The sequence below is a fragment of the Oryzias latipes genome, chromosome 5 (assembly GCF_002234675.1).
Source record: "Oryzias latipes chromosome 5, ASM223467v1".
Lineage (NCBI taxonomy): Eukaryota > Metazoa > Chordata > Actinopteri > Beloniformes > Adrianichthyidae > Oryzias > Oryzias latipes.
This window is the reverse complement of record NC_019863.2, coordinates 13,885,030-13,906,911: the sequence shown is the minus strand read 5'-3', so window position 1 is coordinate 13,906,911 and position 21,882 is coordinate 13,885,030. Positions and strand designations below refer to the sequence as shown.

Genomic DNA, 21,882 nt, shown 5'->3' with positions numbered 1-21,882 from the left:
TCCTTTGCTCCACCGGAGGCGACATCTAGTGAGGAGATGGCGTCCAGAGGGGGGTTTCAGTCTGCACCGACTGGTGGTGGTGGAGCTGTTGGACCTGGACAACCTGTACCCGGTGCTGGACCAGGCATGGGACCCGGGACTCCCACTGGAAGAATGGGTCCATCTTCGGCTGGTCAGAACCACATGTACCGATCTCCAATGCCTGGGCCTGGGTACCCGGTGAGTTATCACTCCATCTTTGCGTCAATGCTAGCCGGTCCGCTAGTAGAACAAAGCCACTCATCGCTGCTTTGTCGCCAATGGCTAACATTAACCCCCGTCCCCCTACAGGCCCAGTTCAATAGAACTTAAGAAACCCATTAAAAGTAATCGACTTTTAATAAATATTTTTTTCGAGCGCTCTGGCGGACTTTTATGAGTTTATCATGTTTGAATTTGCTAAACCTCCCGCTCGCTAACAGAAGGTTAGCTTACATGAAACTGTGCTACCTCGCCTGCTAACGCTAACTAGTAACTAGTTACTGTGTTACGCTCGTCGTAGTTCTCTAGTTACTGATTGTGTGGAGTTAACTGGCATATACAGATTGATTAAATCTATCAACTTTTATGAATACGTCTCGTTTTGACGGGATCCATTGATTTCCTCTGGGAAATCTGAAAGTAAAAAGTCCGCCTCTCAGGAACCGTACTCTGCGAAAACATCTGGCTGCTACCGTCATGTGAGTCTAAATTCAAATTTGCTGAAAGGTAATTTCCGAAAACCCGCTTGTATTTGTCGCGTCTCTCTTTGCTGACGTTTAAAAATTGGCATTTGATTTGACTTCTACTTAACGGAACCATTGAGTTTTTGGTCAGGTTTTAGGTGTAACTCCGCCGTCGAGAACTTCTACTTGTTAATAATACAACGCTTGGTAATGTTTTGCTATTAAAGTACACGCAACATAGTTTACTCATACATTGCAGTTGTTAAACTTAAAAAGGGGGGGGGGGGGGGGGCATGGTAAACTTAAAAGTCCACCCACCTACCTACCAACCTGAATTAATTTTTTTAAAATAAAGACATGCACCCAATTTTGAGAGGAGTCTTCATACTTTTAACCAATTACAAATGAGGTAAACTCAGAATTTACTTGAGGGCATGATAAATATTTTTAGAAATTGAAGATCTTAACCTTGAAAAACTTCAAAAAATGTTTTATTTTTATAAACTAGCAGGGAATGGAGAAGTATCTTATTTATAAATCTATCAAGATCGTTTGATTCTTAATTGATGGAAAGGTGGGTGGTGATGTCATTGTCTGTATAAGAGAACTGGACTGAGCGAGTCTGACGTCACCCGTAGAAAGAAAAAAAAAACGCCTTACTTTCAGCTCCAGCAAAATGAATCCATCAGTCGCTGTTAGATCTGCAGTACACTCATCCCCATGTTGGAGCCAGACCACCTAAGTAAACGGTGATGAGCCTGCGTCTGTAGGAGTCGACGCTTCTATGGCAACTCCTGTCGCCAATCAGGATTAAGCTTTTATCTTAGTCCACATCTCTGCCACTGAAAGCAGGCTCAGGAGAGTCTGTCAATTAAACATTTCAATCATTAGAGGCGGGGTTTACACACGTTCGAGCAGGTACTTCCTATTTGACATCCGGGGTGGGGGTGGGGGGTCACTTAGTCCAGTTCTATTAGGCGGGGATGTTTTGGTGGAAACAAATTGTGGAACTTGAGGGGAAAGTAACATGGCAGTGAAAAATGATGAGGGAAGTGAGCTGTTAGTGGCGGGCTAACATAAATTAAAATGGAACGTGGAAGTACAGCTAGCTAGTTTGGTGATTCAAATTTTAGTGTGGAGTAGTGTACGCAGCAACCTTTGTCACCGTTTTCAAGAAGTTTAACATTAATGCTAAAGATGTTTGTTGTGTTGAAACAGACTAAGAGAAAGAGTTTACATTTCTGCAGTTCTTTTAGGGTTTTAAAAGTGTCCTAGATGTTCAGACTTCATATTTACAATACCTAGACCAAATCCAAGTTCTTCCCCCACTTCTACTTCTCCCTACACCTACAGTTAGCCCTCCAAATGGAGTGTCATATAAAAATAGTCATTTAGACGTCACTCTGACTCGATGAGGTCATCAATCGTCGTCGGTCAGCCACGTTAGCGGGTGGCGATCAGAAGTAAATAACGTGGGTTTTAGAACATTAAAAAGCCATGCTAAAACAAAAAGTATTTACTTACATTTACGTGTAAACTTCTGTGCTTCAAGGCACACCCACTTGCAGAGATACGTTTCTCTTTTGCGGCACAGAACATGCGGAACACCTTTGCGTTGGAGGGCTCCGTATCCCTCCGCGCAGTGAAGGTTTTCCATTCCAAAAACTAACACCCCTACCCCCAAATGCCCCTACAATTGGAGGGAAAGAGAGAAGCTGGAGGGGTAGGGGAAGAATTTGGATTGAACCCTAGTGGGTTTATGTTGAAGTCTGTTTATCTAAAAGACTTTCGATGAAAAAATGTTTTTCACTAAGGCAGTGATTTGGCTACAGTTGTTTATTTTTGTGATTTAAAGACCAATCCCACTAAAGGATACTGTTGACTGTTCCATCTAGGCCTTCACGATAAATGGCAAATTTCTCGTTATCGCGATATCAAGCTGTGCAATCCGCATATAGCAAAAGACAGCGAAAATCGCAATAAATTGTTACTTTAAATGTGCTAAAACAATCTTATGACAGCTTGTAATTATTTAGCAAATCAAATAAATCTATTTATGGATGAAGCCTTTTTGTTAGAAGCTCGCCTCCCATGAAGACTAGTTTCATGTGGAAAATAATTTTAGTTATGTTGACTCTTATTTAAATTAAACCACAGTGAAATGCAAATGAGGATTTTGGTTGTTTTGCTATTTGTTCATAAATCGCAAGTTATATCGTCATTTCAATATTGATCACTAATATCGCATATCGTGAGTTTTCCTCATATCATGCAGCCCTAGTTGCATCTTTGTCAAACCTTTTGAGCTCTTTTTGTATTTTCACAAGCATTCAGTCACAAGAATTGCACACAAGTATAATGGCAGAATTTACTGCCATAATTGGTGAATGCTCTGAATTTCTCTACCGGTACAAGAAATATAAAAACAACACCAGGGTCTTTCTGTTACAAAACATTTTTATGTTCTTTGTGTTCCGGCTCCAACAGTAAAATGATCCTGAAGTACATTGTCTGTATTTGATTCCTAAATTGACTTTGACAAATCTGCAAGAACTTGAACATTTAAGAACGTCACTAAACTTGAAACAGCTCGGTGAAAAGATGTTACATCTTCTTTTTCTCTCCTGTATCCTTGGCAGCTCTCCCTCACACAGGCCTCCTTTCACAACACAATCTAAAAAGAGGCTTCATACTCTGAATATTAGAGATATCCACTTGTTCTTCAGCAGACCAAGGTCATACTGATCTACAGCGTAGAAAGCACTAAATGCTCGGCACAGTCCCTTTCTGCCTACACTGCACTGCATTGAAAAGGCAAGGACTGCTTTGTTGGAGTCGGTCCCTCTTCCTCTCTTCCACCACAGACTGAGTGTTGCTTTTATCTGCCTCACTTGTTGGACTGACTGCTGGAGGAAAACCTGCAATTAGTGGTCAATTTTTTTAAAACTCCTAATCTGCAATCATGCAGTCAAATACAAGAAGTCGCCTGTATGAGTTTTTAGCACATGGCTTGGTGAGTGGGATATCTTTGTTTTGTTTTTTTGTTAGTTAGGTCGGTTATAATTGCTAGCGTATCATAGTGTGTGAGTCATGATTTACTGTTATTATATTATTTTATTTTTTTCTGAATGTATTGTCGATTGGTAGGCGTTCATTTCTTTGTAACTTAACATTTTAAATATTGCATTTACAGAAAGCATGACTACCTGAATTAATGTTTTTCCCTTTTTCCTGCATTGTGTGAAATAAGCTGCACCTTTCAGAATGAAAAAAAAAACAATTAATTATTAAGATTTCTTGTTAACTTTTTTAAGCGTTTGTTATAGGAAAGTCTGAGCACTTCAGAACATTAGAACAGTTGCATCACAGCTGTAATTGTTGGGGAGGAGGTCATTGTTAACCTTTTTATTCATGGTTGAGGCTACATATTTCATATTATTAAGGCCCAAATACATACGATTTTTAATTGATTGCCTTTGTCTTGTCTTTGCCTTTTTTTTTTTTTTTTTTTTTTTAGCGTGTTCTTTTAAGCAGTAAGAAATGTGCTCTGCAGGAAATCTACATATCAATGATTTGTTTGTTTTTCAGCATTTATCAATAAAAATGAGCAGTTTGGGTTTTCAGGGTTATTTTAAGACTGTCATCAACCGGAACAAACTTTGATCCAATTTCTTAAAGTCTTGGATCTACTTTATAACCAGATATTTTATTTATTTCTTTTGATCTGATAAAAAATAAGTATAAGGATAAATGACCATATTGATAGTTTGAAAGGGACTTTGGAGGAAGTTCATCAACTTATTCATTTTATTATAATAAATCCAAATTTATTATTCAAATTTATAAAAACAGTATTTGTACACAATTACAAGAAATAAACACAGAAACGATTAGCGATGGTCAAAAGAAAAAGGTTTCAATAAGAAATTCAAATCAATGAATCTCGTTGAGTTATTATATCTTTCTATTGTATCACCTTTTATAACCACTTTTAATTTTTTGTAGATTGACCACATTTTCAATGTCTTTCCTGCAGCTATTCCATATCCGATACAGTATTCAGCCTTTGCTCTCACAGCAGATTTCATAAACATATTTGATCCTCTCAAACTGTATTTATTATTGCTAAGGGGGAAGAGTCTTTAGATGCTCTTTGGTAATTGGTGATTTTTTATTTTGAACATGATTTTAATTACTTTGAAATCAACCAGGTCGCCAAATTTAAATGATTCTGTTCTGTTATGCAGAGGATAGGGCCAGTCCTGTTACTCCATACATATGAAGTTTTTTGTTCAACAGTATCAATTACAGCCAGTAGACGACTACAGCTGCTGTATATCCATGTTAAACATGATTTTAAAACCACTTGTTTTACATCATTACAAGTTATTCAATCATTGCAGTTTAAAAATGCTAAATGTTATAACTGGACACATTCATTCAAATTTATTTCCAACTGGCTACATCTCTGCAGAGACCGGGCATGCCTCCATCCAGCCGCATGACCCCACAGGGACCAGCAATGGGGCCCCCAGGATACGGCAACAGCCCTGTGTCTCGTCCTGGGATGCCTGGAGTTATGGACCCATCCCGGAAGAGGCCGGCCCCCCAACAGATTCAGCAGGTTCAGCAGCAACAGAACCGCAACCAGCAGTAAGTCTGAGCTCACTCTGGTCACGCCCTCTCAAAATAATGCATTTGTGCTGAAATGGTTGTTTTACTGTCATTATTTTAGCAAACACGAAGTACTCGGTGATATGCAGAACTTCAGATAAATAGTGGTTAAAAAGAGTATATATAGTGTAATTTAACCAAAAATAGACAAAGGTTTGGTTGAACATTGGAGTCAATTCTTTTATTAGTGGTAATGACGCAAACGCATGTCTCACAGGTTTTAAAAGATTAATTTAGTTTGCACAGATGATTGAAATGTTAACACTTGAATTTTGTTCTTTTTTTTCCTCCTCAAAATTATGTGACAAGTCAGCCATTCATATTTCTATGTGCTGTTAAAATAATGGAATCTGAAATTTAAGTATGCAAAAAATGCAGATAGATTTTTAAAGATGTTCGAACAATTAAGAGAGAAGTTGGCCTTGAATTTTAATCCAAAGGCTTTCTTGTAAAGTGTTGCATAAACAGCCTTTGTGATTGTAGTAAAGCAGTTTATTTAAGCAGAAAAGCTGCAGCCTTGTGTTATTTGAGGTTTCCCAATTCTTTTTCCTGTTCCAGCTCTTTAAAGCAGACCGATTTTTACAGCTACACTAAAACTTCTCAGCATCTGGATTTTTGAATCTTCAACACATTTTTTGAGATCCCCAATCACAGAAAACGACTATTTGATCAGCTTTTAGGCTTCAAAACACCAAACTGTGCTTGGCTTCAATGAAAATGTATTCATGTTTACTTGTTTATTTTTGTAGCACAAAGAAGAAGAAGATGGCCGATAAAATTCTACCTCAGCGGGTAAGCATTAAAGCAAAGCGTGTTTTAGCTTTAGTCATGTCTATGAGGTGTAACTACTCCTGCAATGCCTTTCTATAATGAATTACGGGTTTCTAAAGTCCTGGTGTAAACTTTTGAGATTACTTAATAAAGATTATTGGTAGGCCTGTGCGAAAAATCAATTGAATGAATTAATTTCAATTTTTTGTTACGGGCGATTTAAAAAAATAACTAAATCGAGTTTTTGTGTAAATGCGCATTTTTGGCTCCCCGGATTTTCTGCAGCGTCAGTTTCACACGGCAGTATGGCAGGCGACAAACAGCAACATCATAGCACACACAAAACGGCAAGCGACAACATGGCTACCGGTGAGAGTGGGAAGTTTGTTCGCAAGAAAGGAATAAAATCATCTGTTGTTTGGAACTGGTATGGGTTTGCTGCCACAGAGGTGGAGGAAGAGAGCCCACGCTGCAACATTTGCCTAAAGCCCATCGCAGTCAAAGGCAGCAGCACCACAAACCTATTCCAACACCTGAAACAGACACATCCAGCCGAATACGAAAAATGCCAGTCTCTCCTAGACAAACAAAACCGCATTAACCCAAAAAAACAGCTAACTTTAGCCGAATCCTTTGCACAAGGTTCCGCATATAACAGGAAAGGGGCACGGTGGAGAACAATCACAGAAGCGTGCGCTTTGCATATAGCCAAAGACATCGCACCCAATGGGTTTGAATATATTGTTAATCCTTTAGAAAACTGTGCTCCTCTCAAGGTGAATGTTTGTCTTCTTTTAGTCTAGACTACAAAGTGTGACTTTAAACACAGCTGGGACTTTGATTCCAAGAGTGTGTTCATTTATCTATTATTCATCCCAGAAGGGGGGTTACATTTGTCTTGAGTTTGGTTAAATAAAAGCAAAATTTGCTTGAAGTTGTCTGCCGTTTGTACTTGTTGCTTTCGTTAAGTGGGGGGGTCGGGGAAAAAATCGGAAATTGAATTTAAAAAAAATAAAATCTGAGGTTTTATTTTTAGGCCATATTGCCCAGCCCTAATTATTGGCGTGCTTTGACAGATGAAATGTTACAAAACACGCCACCTTATTTTAATTTTTATGTTTTCACATTTTTTAATAGTTTATTTTGTTTATTTAAAAAAATGTTTGTTTTCTTTAGATCAGGGAACTGGTCCCGGAGTCTCAGGCTTACATGGATCTCTTGGCTTTTGAGAGAAAGCTGGACCAGACCATAATGCGTAAGAGACTGGACATTCAGGAGGCCCTCAAGAGGCCCATTAAGGTACTTTCATGTTTTAAACCCATTGCACCTCACCATGGTGCTCTTGAGCAAAGCCCTTGATCCCAATAGTGGCTACAAGTTTCTCTCCTTGTGTTTTTGAATCTGTCATTTGGAATCTGTAAAGCAATTTGTGCTACAATTGTTTAAAAGGGGATTTTATAAATTAAAATTTGATTTGTGGGAAAAGGGCGAACTTTAAAGGGAGGTGCATGTTTAACAAAAATCTTCTTGTGAATAAGTGATCAAAAACAATTTGAAAGTTTTTCAGCAGCAGGATTGTCTGATTCTGCTCTCTTACTGCACGTGTTAGGATGATCTGCTAAAACATCACCAGGAAGGTCTCAAGTTTGGACTTGCTCCCACCAAATGATCTAATGACTGGCTGCTGATCGGTGTGAACCAACACCTTCAGCTAGACGTCGGGCTTGTTTGATAAAGCAAAAGAAAAGCTGCTGAAATGAACGGACCGCTCTTTATCAGTCTGTTCTAGTTCTAACTTTAGATGGAAAAGTGAAATAATTTATTCTTTTAAATATTAACTGCTGTATTCTAACAATAAAATCTACCAAGGAGAGTCGAATGGATCTTTGTTTGGAAAATATATTAATTTGTCAAATAGTTTGATAGTATGGACTTTCTTGTTAAGTAATTTTGTTTCTAAAAGCAGTAAAAAACTATTTGGTTCAGATTTTTTAGCATTAAACACTTTTTGTTCATCAGTTTCCCTTTTGTTCTGTTTCAATTACCAGTTATGTTTAAAAACGTTATGATATCAAAATCGAATCAATTCAGTGGTTCTCAAAGTTTTAGGACAAAGCTTTTTAGTGAGTTGCAGCAGGTTTTTTGACCTAAGGAGCAGTCGCAGCCATAATCGTTTTGGTTTTCTCTTATTTTTAGCAAAAGAGGAAACTTCGGATCTTTATATCCAACACCTTCAATCCTGCAAAGCCTGACGCTGAAGACGGCGAGGGCACGGTGGCTTCATGGGAGCTGCGCGTTGAAGGCCGCCTGCTGGAAGATGTAAGACTTTTGTTTGTTTTTATAACATCATTTTTAAGCATATCAGGTCATAGACGTGTATCATACCTCCAGTCAGTCCTTTGTATACCATGAAGACAAATCCAACACCCCATATAGAAATTATTTAAGCACTACATGCTTTTCAGATTTATTTTGCACACATCCAAACAACATCCAAATCCATCATCAATTTCCAAACGGGTTGAATTAATTTATCCAGTTTAGAATTATTGTTTTTCTTTAAAAAAAGAAAAAATGAATGAAGTTTCTGGAACTCTGACTCCTAACCAAATCCTAACCAGATTTAAAGTTTAGATTTGAAAAAGGTTCATATTACTATGCTGCTTTTTTTCCTTCATCTCAGACGGCTGTGTCCAAGTATGAAGCTACCAAGCAGAAGAGGAAGTTCTCGTCTTTCTTCAAGTCTTTAGTGATTGAATTGGACAAAGACTTGTATGGTCCAGATAATCATCTGGTAGAAGTAAGATCATTTTTTCACTCAAGAGTCATTTCTTCTTTTTCTTTCTGTTAAAATCTGTTTTCTCTCTTCATTTAATTGTTGTTGAAATGGAATTTTTCTTTAATCAAAGTTGACATTAAACTCTTTTTTTCTTTCCTTCAGTGGCATAGGACTGCCACCACGCAGGAGACTGATGGTTTCCAGGTGAAGAGGCCTGGTGATGTGAGCGTTCGCTGCACCGTCCTGCTCATGCTCGATTACCAGGTAAGGAACCGTGCGTCGTAGTGGCAGATCTTTGTGGTTTCTTTCTGTTTGCCAAGCTTCCTCTGCATCCTGCAGCCCCCTCAGTTTAAGCTGGACCCTCGACTGGCCCGGATGCTGGGTATTCACACACAGACCAGACCCGTCATCATCCAGGCCCTGTGGCAGTATGTCAAGACCCACAAACTCCAGGACCCACATGAGCGAGAGTTCATAAACTGTGACAAATATCTGCACCAGGTAGATCAGACTTTCCACCATTACATGACATAATTCATGTGTGTCACATTCTGTTCTGCTGTCATAAAGACCCCTGATGGATTAGTACAAACCGAAGCTAATCTACCTGCTTTTGTAGTCTGTGTAGAGGAATTTTTTTGTTAGGTTAGCTGTTTTGAAGATTAGCCACATTTTGATTTGCTTGATTGTTCCATTTGTGACGGTTTTCCCTTTAGCTGTTGCATGATGACTACCAGCTCTCGGTTGATTTATCAGAACAACTCGTACATTCTTGAACTTTAGAAGGACTTGTCGACAGCAGCTTCATAGTTTCTCTCGTCCTGTTTCTGCTTCTGATATCCTCCCATTCCTTTCTTTCACACTCCATCTTCTCTGAGCATCTTCATGTCCTTGTATGGTCACGCCGTCTCCTCCCTGCTTCATGTCTGGCTTTCTTACTCTAAACAAACAAAAGACAGGAGGGTGTTTATGTTGAACTTCTGCTGTTCTTTAGTTAATTTTTTTTTCTTATGTAATAAAACTTGTCGATCGATATTTAATTAATATTTAACAACTGTTAGAAATAAAAATGTTTTTCTATTTTATTTCAGACAATGGTCAAAGAGCGGGGTTTCCCAAGTTGTGGAAAAGAATAGAAATTTTAAAGTTAACAAATGTTTTAATAAGCATTTCACACACAAAAAACTAAGCATTTGCTGGAATATGCATTTGTTTGACAGATTTTTGAGACTCAGCGAATGAAGTTTTCTGAAATCCCACAACGCCTGCATGCGCTGCTCATGCCTCCAGAGCCGATCATCATCAACCATGTGATCAGGTAACCTCAGGGTCGTCTTTGTGACCTGAACACTTGATACAGTCGTTAGGAAACATCATCTTTGACTGTTTTGGTTTGGTTTCGAACAACAAAAGCTGAAATAAATAAAGACTTTTTAAAATATTTTAATGTTCATTTCCCAAAATTATCTTTTTTTTTGTCTTTTTTTTTTGTTTGTTTGTTTTTTTGCATAAAAATAAAGTTAATTGTCCAAAGTAGTGAATAGAGCTGAAAACTGCTGCTGTGGTTTTCACCAGTGTGGACCCTAATGACCAAAAGAAGACGGCATGTTATGACATCGATGTGGAGGTGGACGACACGCTGAAGACTCAGATGAACTCCTTCCTGCTGTCCACAGCCAGTCAGCAGGAAATTGCAGGACTGGATAACAAGGTACAGACCTCCCTCTGACATGCGTTGTGGTGTGAAAATGTTCAGAGTGCAGATAAACCTTCAACCTGCTTTTTATTCAGTTGATCTTTTTTAAACGAGCGAACCATGGTTTTCCTTTGGCAGGTACTTGAGGTTGGTGAAATAATTCCATTGTTCTTTTTCCAGATCATCTTTTTCTTTTTCACATTTTTTTCTCCCCGTTTTGGGGTCAGTAAGGCAGAACATTTATTTTTCTGCAAAGCTTGTAATCGCAATGACGGGAACAAAGTGGTCCTGATGAAGGGCGTCTCATGGTGAAGCGTCTGTTTCCAGTCAACTCAACAATCTAAACACAGAGAGGTTATTTAGTGTTTTGCGGCATTCATTCAGTTACTTCACTTGAGATTTGTTGAGGTGGACTGCAATGCCCAAATTGTTTTTGTTTATTTGTTGTTGTTTTTTGGCAGAAATCAGGCTGGGATTATTTTTGATACATTTTCTATATGAGTGTCAAAATACCACCTCATTGTTTGGAACCATTGGAAACTAGTAGTTCACCTAAAAAAAACCCAAGATTTCTTTGTTTTTAAGGACTTTGTAATGAAATATTACATTGTAAAAAGTATGAGAGTAAAATTTCGATAAACTGATTGCATTGATCTTTATTCTATGTAAATAAAGCATCTCATAAAACTTTTTGTTTGAATTTAGAAAAGATTAAGCAAATGTTGTGGTATTGACTGTTTTAAAGCTGATCATTCAGAATTCTTCAATATTAGGGAATGTTTGGAGACACTCATTAACAATTATTGTGTTTTTCCTTGGCTGTTGTCATTAAGTAGACATATTTCCTTAATAGTAATGGTCTATTTTAATGTTCTTCTTTTTTACAGATTCATGAAACCATAGAGACCATCAACCAGCTGAAAACCCAGAGGGAGTTCATGCTGAGTTTTGCCAGAGATCCTCAGGGCTTTATCAACGACTGGCTTCAGTCTCAGTGTAGAGACCTCAAAGTAAGTTCTTTATTAGGGCTGCACGATATGAGGAAAACTTGCGATATGCGATATTAGTGATCAATATTGCGATAACGATAAATTTGCGGTAAATAAACAAATAGAAAAATAAACAAACATCATTCCCATTTCATTGCAACAGTTTAAAAATTATACTCCAAATGACCCTCGTCGACATGGGGGACAAACGTCAGGGTGGCTAACCCTGGTCCTCAAGAGCCTCAACCTTGTCTGTTTTCCAATTCTCCCTAGACTGCTCGATAATGATAACCAAAATCAGGTGTGTTCAGTCAATCAGGATGTGAAATCACTTGAGTCAGCCAATCAACAGCAAGCTGGTTAAGGAGAGCTGGAAAACAGGCAGGGTTGAGGCTCTTCAGGACCAGGGTTAACATAATAGGCCTCCATCTGATTGGTCAACAATGGGAAGGCGTCCATCTGATTGGTCAAAGCATAAAGGGATTTATTTGATGTGTTAAATGCTTCAAGCTGCTAGAAGATTGTTTTAACACATTTTGGGTTTGCGATTTATTGCGATATTCGCCGTCTTTTGCGATATGCATATTGCAGAGCTGGATATTGCGAGAACGATAAATTTGCGGTATATTGTGCAGGCCTATTCTTTATGTTTCATTGTAGCGTTTTTATTCCAAAGGCTCATGGAACACTGATTCAAACTATTGTTGATGTGGCTTAGATGTGACTTTAATGCCGAATTTGAGACCCTAATAGGCAATAATACCTAGTGAAACTATTTGTCCAATTACAGCTTTTCTGAACAAATGAACTGCAGAGCAAATGTTGATCTACCATCAACAACTGCTCAGTTTTATGTGGAGTCATGCAGGTTTCATGTGGGCTCTGTGGTTGTGTGCATTAGTGTTTGCATGGGTTTCATAAAAAATTCTATTTAAAAGCTGACAAATGCACACACCAAAATTCCAGGTAATGAGTCGACTCTCTACTTATTATTTGTGGCACTATCTAATGTCAAATCCAGTTCAAAACTCCTTTTTGTCCACAGACCATGACTGATGTGGTTGGAAACCCAGAAGAGGAGCGGAGGGCCGAGTTTTACTACCAGCCGTGGGCTCAGGAGGCAGTCTGCCGCTACTTCTACTCAAAGGTGAGGCTTTTTCTGATCATGTTCTATAGTCTCTAAACATCCTTTTCAATGCATTATTTCCAATAAAACTACAGAAAAATGAGGCTAGAGTGGTAAAATTATGCTTGCATTAGAAGCGTATAACTTCAATAACATTCTCTTCCTTTTTTTAAAGTAAAAATTATGAACACCCTATCAATTTCAGAAAACTTTTGAACTTTGATTAAAACCTAGTTACATTTTATGTTAAACGTCATCTCCTGATAATCAAAGCTTTGATTGAAACGTGTTTCTAGGTGCAGCAGAGACGACAGGAACTGGAGCAGGCGCTCGGCATCAGGAACACCTGAAGCAGAGGAAGACCACGCACGCGTCTTTTGGAGACAACTGTTCAGTGTATTGGGGGGTGGGGGGTATTTAGACTCAACTCCTCAGTTTTGCAAAAACCTTGGAAGACATAGATACTAGATTATTGCATTATTAAATAGGATGCCAGTTTTTGTTTTCACACTGCAGTTTCATGTCTTTTTGTTCCCCTCTTCATATCACAACTCCTTTAAAATAGTTGTCTCTGCTTTTCGTACCATTCCTTTGATTTGAAAACCGGTTCAGTGCAAAAGTACTGCATGTACACAATTCTAAAGCGGAACGCAGACCGTACTGGGAAACGTTGTTTCCCCCCTAAAGAAAGGATGTATGGATTGTATTCTGGTCCCTAAGTTTAAAAACATTTTTGTCTTTTGACGCGCCTTAACACCCTTGCCTACCTGAGTAACTATTGATTGTTGTTGTGTTTGTGATCAGTCGTGCTACTTTGCTGTATATTATATTTGCTTTAAGTGTCACTGGTTTGCTTTGTCGTTAGGGTGAGAGTCCCTTCAAAGCTAAATCAGTCACAGCAGAAAACAGCACTGTGGCAGTTTGGAAATCCTTTGTTACATTCTCCTTTGGTATGAAGGCTTTTTTGTTCTTGTACTAATAATGATCCTTGTTTTAGACTTGTATAATATATCACGTTAGTTCAGGTTATAATAGAAATAGCTAGTATGATTACCTCTAGTCTACATAGTTTTGTAAATATTGAGCAGAATAACGTGGCGTCATCAGTGCTGAAGGCTGAAGTCTACATTCAACAAGTGGAAACGGTATTGAAAGGCTCTCCGTCTTTACTCGCCCTTTAGAGTTCAAACCTTTTCGTTGGATGTCTTCTAACCAAGCGCAGAAAAGGCCATGAAGTGGTGAGAAGCGTCACGCCTGAAGATGGTCTGTTTTAGTTTTCTCTGTTGGAAGTGGGGGAAAAAACATCTTTGACTGACATGTCTTTAATTATTGACAAGAATACACTAATGAAACTTGTGGGATGTAAACCAACACTGGGTGGACTGTAAGATATTTTGTGAATCTGCAGACTTTTTCATGGACCAAACCTATTTTTCTGTATGTTCTTATGTTATAGTAAAGGATATGTATAAAATTATCTGCCTCTGTCTCAATGTTTCATATTTTCAGCATCATTACATAATAGTTTTCTGGGGAGAAAAATTACTTCAGCGAAAGTATTTTTCTTTTTTTTCTTTTTTTTCTTTTTTTTGTCTTTCAGAAATGTGATGACTAAATCAATATATTGTTTAATCTGGGTCAGGAGATTGCAGCCTAAGGTTGCAGAACCACATGCAGCTCTTATCCCTCCGCTTGGCTTTGAAGAGAAAAATGAACAATCTGTGTAAGTGGTGTTTTTAGTTTTGGTTTATTTGTGATTTATGTTTAGATTTATAACATGTCAGATTTCTCAGCAAAGTGACTGTAAAAGGTTTGATCGACTGTCAAGAGCAGTTTATTAGAATAAGCTTAAAACATCTTCTCTTCTCCTGCACAACAGAATGTAGCTTCAGAGCAAAGTTCTTAAAGAATATATTTATATGCAAAGACTGTTTAAAGTGGCTTTTCACTAATGCTATCCTTATATTTAATAGTAAAAGGAAAAAAGCAGACGGTGCAGCAAAGTCATTGATTGAAAAAGTCACATTTGACTAGATTTTTTTATATTTTTAATGTAAGTAATTCTAAAACATGACATTTTTTTACCAGGGTTTATTTTATTTTGAGAGAACTTGTGTGTGTGTGTGTTGTCGTCAAAAATAAATGTTAAATTAGAAAATTATAACAATTTAATTGTAAATATTTTGAAGCTAAATTTTATGAAGAATGGCATAGTGGCCAAAAAAACATTAAGAAGGTGAACTTTTTGTAAACTATGAAGAGGGATTTGCTGCTCTGGCTGGGTTTTGGTCTGTAAGAAAGTGGCCAAAATGGTTCTATTTGCATGAAAGGGTTGCAGAGCCCTGCTCCGGGTGAACTTTACTCCTTTCAGTTCTGGGGGAACCTCTCTTCTTCTGGTTCTTTGATGAGGTGGAGCTGCAGTGATGTGATCAGCTGAGTTGGATCAGTCAGTGGGTTGCTGTGACCTCCTTCCTCACAAAGCCCCTTCCCTCCTGCATGACCATCACACTGCAGAGCGAACCAACCCCGAGGAGGGGGTGTTCCTGAGCCGCAGCTGTTATAAAGACTGGGGGGGGTCCTCACACTGAAAGGAGCTGCTGGACAGTCAGTGACACATGATGGCAGCGCCCAAGAAAGTGTGTGTGATCGGTTCAGGGAACTGGTGAGTGAAGGCTGGATTTAATAGACCGTTTTTGAACTTACATAAAAGTGTGGTTGGCACGGAAACCAAACTGCAGCAATTAATAATTGACAAATGTCTGCTGTTAAGTCTGTGAACTCACATAAAACCTTTAGTAAACCAGACTTATTGACTGTACTGTGATCACACTGTAGTGAATCCTCAGCATGTTAGTCTCTGACCTGCAACATCTTCTCAATGAGATCTGGTTGAGATGGAAAAGTGTTTCCCACTTTGTTATGGCTGTAGTCCCCTCTCAGACCAGCAAAGTGGCTTGTTCGAGGTTATTATGGGATTGCTGGTATTCTCCTTGAAGACACAAAGGTTGCGAGTTTGACACCGTGGGAAACCGAGCTGCCAGTTCTTTATTTCAAAATTCTCCCCATATCGTTTTCAGGGGGAAAGATCCGGATGCTGACAGGCCGCCGTGCCAATGACTCCACTCTATTTGTGAACTAACTCCAAAACAAATATTGGTGAACTCACGTGTTTTGTTCCAGTTTATTTGACCCAAAACATAGGATTGAGGGAAAGACTTGGTCTTGGAGGTATAGCACTCTGTAAAAAACAGTTCAAAATAATCAACAACGTTCTTGTCACCTTTAAAAATGTATCTATTGAATTGTTTTTTTTTTATCTTTATTCTGTTATATACTATAACATATATATATATATATATATATATATATATATATATATATATATATATATATATATATATATATATATATATATATATATATATATATTTATTTATTTATTTTTCCTTCTTAACTAATTAATAATACCTTTGCACATTGGTTTCTTGTTAGACTGACTGAATGATTTTTTTCCTCGGTTCAGTTTTTTTTTTTTTCTAAATAGAAATAGATTTAAAGCTATTGAAGTACCAAATGCCTCTGTTGTGAGTGGTTCTTCAGAGAAGAAAAGTTTAAATTGATAATTTCTGTGTAGTTTTGGTTTCTGCGTCTGTTGGCTGACTAGCTTTCCAACAATAGTGTTTACGTAGGCCTATTAAGAAAAATGTGCTACCATTTTTTTTTCCTTTGTCTTGTTTTATTCCATTGTCTTTAAAGAACTTACTTCTTTTGGCCTCCTCTGGCCTCACAGGAGCAAAGTCCTCCTTGTGGCCTTTGATTCCAAAAACAGTGACAAAAGAAAAAGCACTGCCTAAGTTGCACATTACACAAAGCACATGAGATGTGTCCAGTTCTTTTTCAATAAAAATGAGTTTTTAAAAAATAGAGATACATTTTGTAATGATAGGTAGCCTGTTAATTTTAAGAATAATTCAAAAATGTCATGTCCTCGCGCCCACAGGGGCTCTGCCATTGCCAAAATTGTTGGTGCCAATGCAGCCAAGTATGACACATTCGACAGCACTGTGAAAATGTGGGTGTTTGAGGAGACAGTGAATGGCCGGAAGCTCAGTGAGATCATCAACACAGACCATGAGAATGTCAAGTACCTGCCCGGTCATAAGCTGCCCCACAACGTGGTGAGACTTTAACTGATGTCCACGGAGCATGTGTTTTCTCCCCTCTTTTGTGTCATTGAAGTTTTTTATGATTTATCCATTAGCTGGCTGTTCCAGACTTGGTTGAGACCGTAAAAGAAGCAGACATTCTGATATTTGTGGTGCCGCATCAGTTTATTGCAAAAGTGTGTGACACCATCAAGGACCACATAAAGAAAGATGCTGTTGGAATGTCTCTCATCAAGGTATGATCTGATAAATGCACACACTGAAATCAGAATCTTACTTTATAATCAAACATTAAAGATTGGTCTCCTATGTTGATTAAGTCACATTGTATAAATCTGACAAAAGTCCAGACAACCCAAGAATCATTTTTTGTTTGTTTGCTGTAGGGTGTGGATGCAGGTCCTGAAGGTCTCAAACTCATCTCTGAGGTCATCAAGGGGAATCTCGGCATCACCATGACCGTCCTCATGGGTGCAAACATCGCCAACGAAGTGGCAGATGAAAAGTTCTGTGAAACAACCATAGGTGTGGAAATTTGTTTATTTAAGAAATACTTTTTCTTTTTAAATTAAATGAAAAATGAGAAATTTCTCCTATGTTGCAGAGCCTAAAGTCCACAAAAATATGCTGTTCATCATTTAAAATGAATGCAGCTTGTGAGCATGTTTATAGTTTGTTTTTTTCTTTCCTGCTTATTTATGTCACAGGAAGTCAAACTGCAGGAGTCATTGTTCATTATTTACACGTCTGTTCTGACAAAAACAGCTTGGTTTTTTGTTTTTCAAAAGTATATTTAGAATATTTATCTTATTGTTAAAAGTTTGCAGTCCTTTTTTGACCCAGCCGTTTTTCTGACACGTTGAAAAGCTAATCGGTAATGAGACGCACCAGTCTCACAGAACATCAAACCTACATAATAGATGATGCATAACGAGTTAACGACCCTTTATGACAATGTAAGCTGTTATGTGATTGTTGAGTTTTTTTGGTTCAGAATATAATTTATGTTAATCCTTTTTTCCAATTTTTCATCGCCAAAGTCTGATACTCCCAAAAAAAACAAGAAATGCCTGATTAAAAGTAAACCTGTTTGTTGCTGGTGTTGCAAAAGTGTTTGTATTAGATCACGTTAAACACTACAAATGGAATAAAATGACACACCTTGTTTACAAAAGTTCATTTAGTTTTGTTGATTTTGCACTGAAATTGGCTTATTTTACAGAGCTGTATTTGACTAGGCTGCTGATGTTTGCTCTGCAGGGTGTAAAGACAAAGCATATGGACCACTGCTGAAGAAACTCATGCAGACCCCCAACTTTCGTGTGACTGTGGTGGAGGAGTCGGATGTGGTGGAGATCTGCGGTGCACTAAAGGTTTCTCCCCTATTTTTCAAACTTATTCACATGCACTTTTGCTTGAACACTGGAAGATGTTTTTAATGTTTTGATTTGTCAAAAAAATACACTTTTGTTTGTCTGTACCCTGAAGTTATTTAAAAATAATTGCATCTTCCAGGACTTGGAGAGGTAAAAAATATATACTGCAAAGATATTAGCCTAAATAAACATTGTAGTAAACATAATTAAAGTAGATCTTTTAATTGAGGTGAGGTTTGATTTTCTCATCACAGAACATTGTGGCAGTGGGAGCTGGTTTCTGTGATGGCCTGGGATTTGGCGACAACACCAAGGCAGCAGTGATACGTCTCGGTCTAATGGAGATGATCGCTTTTGCCAGACTCTTCTGCACAGACTGCGCCGTCTCCCCGGCAACCTTCCTAGAAAGCTGCGGTGTCGCCGACCTCATCACAACCTGCTACGGAGGACGCAACCGAAAGATTGGAGAGGCCTTTGCTAAAACAGGAAAAGTATGAAACAGCTTTTGGGGGTTTTATTTGAAGGATTACATCTATCTTGATGTAAAAAAAAAAACAATATAAAGGAACATTTCTATTTGTTTTTTAGAGTATTGAGCAGCTGGAGAAGGAGCTGCTGAACGGGCAGAAGCTCCAAGGTCCAGCAACAGCCAGTGAAGTCCACCAAATATTGAAACAGAAAAGCATGATGGAGAAGTAAGTTTACATCCATTATTTAGAGGATTTGTAGGACAGTGCAGGAGCAATTTGGTTAAAAAAATGTACTTTATTAAACATGGTTATTACTGTTTCATGTCATGCAATATTGAATTTAGAGTGCATTAAGCAGGGCTGGAATTAGCCGGCTTGCAGGTAGAATATCAAGGGGGGGGGGGGGGGTGAGTCTGGGTGTGCTGAGATTTTGGGGTGTCATATCCCTTTGAGGCCCTTAAATGCTGAGAAAATTATGACATCATACCATTGATTAATCTATCCGTCTATCTATCTTCTCCCTTGAACTATTTGACATGTCTTATAAGTTTTATATTGAAGGCTCTTCCTGAAACTATCCTCTGCATTTACCGGGCTTGGGACAGTCACAAGCAGGACACTAGTTTGGGCCCTGTTGAGGCTGCAGTCATCTTTTTTTTCTTTTTATGTCAGTCTATGTCCGTCCATCTGTCCATCCTTATGTTTTTTTGTACTTTTTTGTTGTATATAGTTTTTTTTAAGTTAATTTTGGCTTTGGGGGGGGCTTTGCTCCCCCTGCCCATGCTTTTACCAGCCTTGGTGTTAAAGATTTTCAACAGTTTTCAACAAGCATTCCAAAACTAGATGTGTGTTTTTAATTCTAAATGTATTAATGGACAGAAATTGACTGTTTTTTTTCACCCAGTTTTATTGGACTGACTTGAGCAACATAAGGTGTCTTTATACAAAGTGAACAGGCATGAAAAAGGCCTCTAATGTCTTAGTGAGTAAGTGTATGTGATGAAACCTGTTCCTCAACATGTTGAACTTTTTGTTTCACATGTCTGTTTTTCTGTCTCCCCGTGCAGGTTTCCTCTTTTCACTGCTGTTTATGAGATCTGCTTCAATGGCCAACCTGTCACAGAGTTCATTAGCTGTTTGCAAAGTCATCCTGAGCATATGTAAAGATGGACAAAATTATTTAATTTGTGTGTGTGTGTGTGTGGGGGGGGGGGGGGGGGCGTAATTAAGTGCTGCTGTATGAACTCAGAAGCAAAAGTTTTGGTACAAAAAAATCCAGATTCTTATCTTCTATCAGTCTCTGTTTCGCTTTCAAAAAGATGTTTGAAATGCTATGATCGTTCTTCTTTGACCTGACCTGCAGCCACAAGCTGGAATTCTGTGTCTGTTTTTAGAGATTGTTCCATTCTTGCTATCATTTTTCAAGTCTTAAATGTTTTAATAAAATAGCAATGCCTTACAAAAGCCTTTACACTAATAGTGTTATGAAACCTAACACAAATCTTTAAACAAATGTGTCTTTTCCAGTCATGCATGTCCTTTCCAAAGAAAAGCACTGACATAAAAACCACTCCAACAAGATGTTTTTCAACTGGACCTGATAGTTTTCAACATCCTGCTGTTAACTGCAGACTCCATTCACGAGGAGAGGAGCCCTGCTGTAACCTGACCTGAGCTCAGTCTGGCTGCCACCCTAAACTCTTCTTCACCTTTACCATTTTCTAGACCGTCAGGATTGGCCTTTCTCTTAGAGAAGGTTTGGTCTCAGTCTGAATCCTGATGGCTGATTTTGTGATCCTCATTAAAGATCTGGACTTGTTCTGAAATATTGCTTTCTAATATTGTTTCTTTTTTCAGAAATACACTCTGGAGTTGTCTCTTTTACTCCACTTCTATTTGATCACTAATCAGCTTTGTTTAGTGACTTGCAGCTCCTCTGACCTTAAACTGAAACTGTGCTCTTTTGACATTTCAAAAACAAACAAAAGTATTTAATCCCACAAACATGAATGTCTGATCTGACATGTGTGTGAGAAGTGAAAAATATTTACCATTTGATTGAATTGTATTCCCCCTCTGAGATCCTATGAATAGTTATTGAGTCAACTGCCCTTTGAGATATCTAATAATAACATGCTCTGAAGGGGCAAATGAACATCTATAATTAGAAAGCATGGAGGGCTGCAGCTGCCTAACCTCAGCTTTATAACACAAATGAGGGGATGCTCCTTTAAAAGATTCCCAGTGTTACCATACAAACCAGGAGCAATGCTAAATTTCATAGATAGCATAATTATAAGAAACATTTTATGATGAAAATATTTAAGCTTTTCCAATTTTTAAGCAATTTTATGCAGGTCAAGATATTTTTCCCCGGCATGTAATTCACTCTCTGACCACTAGGGGTTGCAATCACATCAGTCCCATCCCTGCCAAAACGCTCAGCCTCATACAAAACTGTTTGAAATTAGTCTAAAATTGACTGGAGTGAAGGGAAATATTAACGCACATCTAAAAAATGCAATGTGGTTCTACAAGTTCAAAAAAGGAAAAGTACTGGTTATCGTGCAAGCAGTGGCGGTTCTACCCTGAATTACTCCCCGGGCGAGGCCCTCCTCTAGCGCCCCCCCCCCCCCCCCCCCCCCCCCCCCATAGAGTCACTTTGTCCATTTATTGTAACTGAAAATACAGTTAGGAAATATTTAATAAACACAAACAATCTGAAATAAATATTATAAACTACAAATCACACTAATAATACACTAGAATAAATGTAACTGCAGCACTAAGAAGAGAAAACACTAAAACCTAACCTTTGTGGCCTTCCTGATGCAAGCTTGTCAATAACGTCATCATATGAAATCTGCTCCCCCCCCTGAATGATTGATATTAACAACAGCAGGTTAGTGAGTTGCTCCTGAGACTTTGGTGACCTCAGGTATGACTTGATCAACTGGAGTTTTGAAAAGCTAACAGCAGCAGCAGCAGCAGCAGCAGCAGCAGCAGCAGCAGCAGCAGCAGCAGCAGCAGCAGAAGCAGCAGCAGCATGCTACCATCACAGCTTATTTAACATTATGAACTAATATACAACAATAAAACACAACAAAAACTTTGTGTTACAGCAGAGCAGA

At 38.3% G+C, this 21,882-nt stretch overlaps 2 protein-coding genes across 2 annotated transcripts; both read left to right on the top strand.

Annotated features, from left to right (window-relative positions):
* On the top strand, nucleotides 1–14,216 carry smarcd1 (SWI/SNF related, matrix associated, actin dependent regulator of chromatin, subfamily d, member 1). Its single transcript, XM_004068815.4, has 13 exons — nucleotides 1–219; nucleotides 5,179–5,357; nucleotides 6,128–6,170; nucleotides 7,326–7,448; nucleotides 8,346–8,468; nucleotides 8,833–8,949; nucleotides 9,091–9,192; nucleotides 9,268–9,429; nucleotides 10,149–10,246; nucleotides 10,504–10,639; nucleotides 11,512–11,634; nucleotides 12,659–12,760; nucleotides 13,036–14,216. The coding sequence occupies exons 1-13, from the start codon at nucleotides 37–39 to the stop codon at nucleotides 13,087–13,089; spliced, it is 1,545 nt and encodes a 514-aa protein (XP_004068863.1). The 5' UTR covers nucleotides 1–36; the 3' UTR covers nucleotides 13,090–14,216.
* A 1,056-nt stretch (nucleotides 14,217–15,272) lies between these two features.
* gpd1 (glycerol-3-phosphate dehydrogenase 1) lies at nucleotides 15,273–20,579 on the top strand. Its single transcript, XM_020703226.2, has 8 exons — nucleotides 15,273–15,401; nucleotides 16,740–16,917; nucleotides 17,001–17,141; nucleotides 17,292–17,430; nucleotides 18,166–18,278; nucleotides 18,536–18,772; nucleotides 18,870–18,976; nucleotides 19,819–20,579. Exons 1-8 carry the CDS (start codon nucleotides 15,355–15,357, stop codon nucleotides 19,913–19,915), a joined length of 1,059 nt encoding a protein of 352 aa, XP_020558885.1. The 5' UTR covers nucleotides 15,273–15,354; the 3' UTR covers nucleotides 19,916–20,579.
* Nucleotides 20,580–21,882: the final 1,303 nt, after the last annotated feature.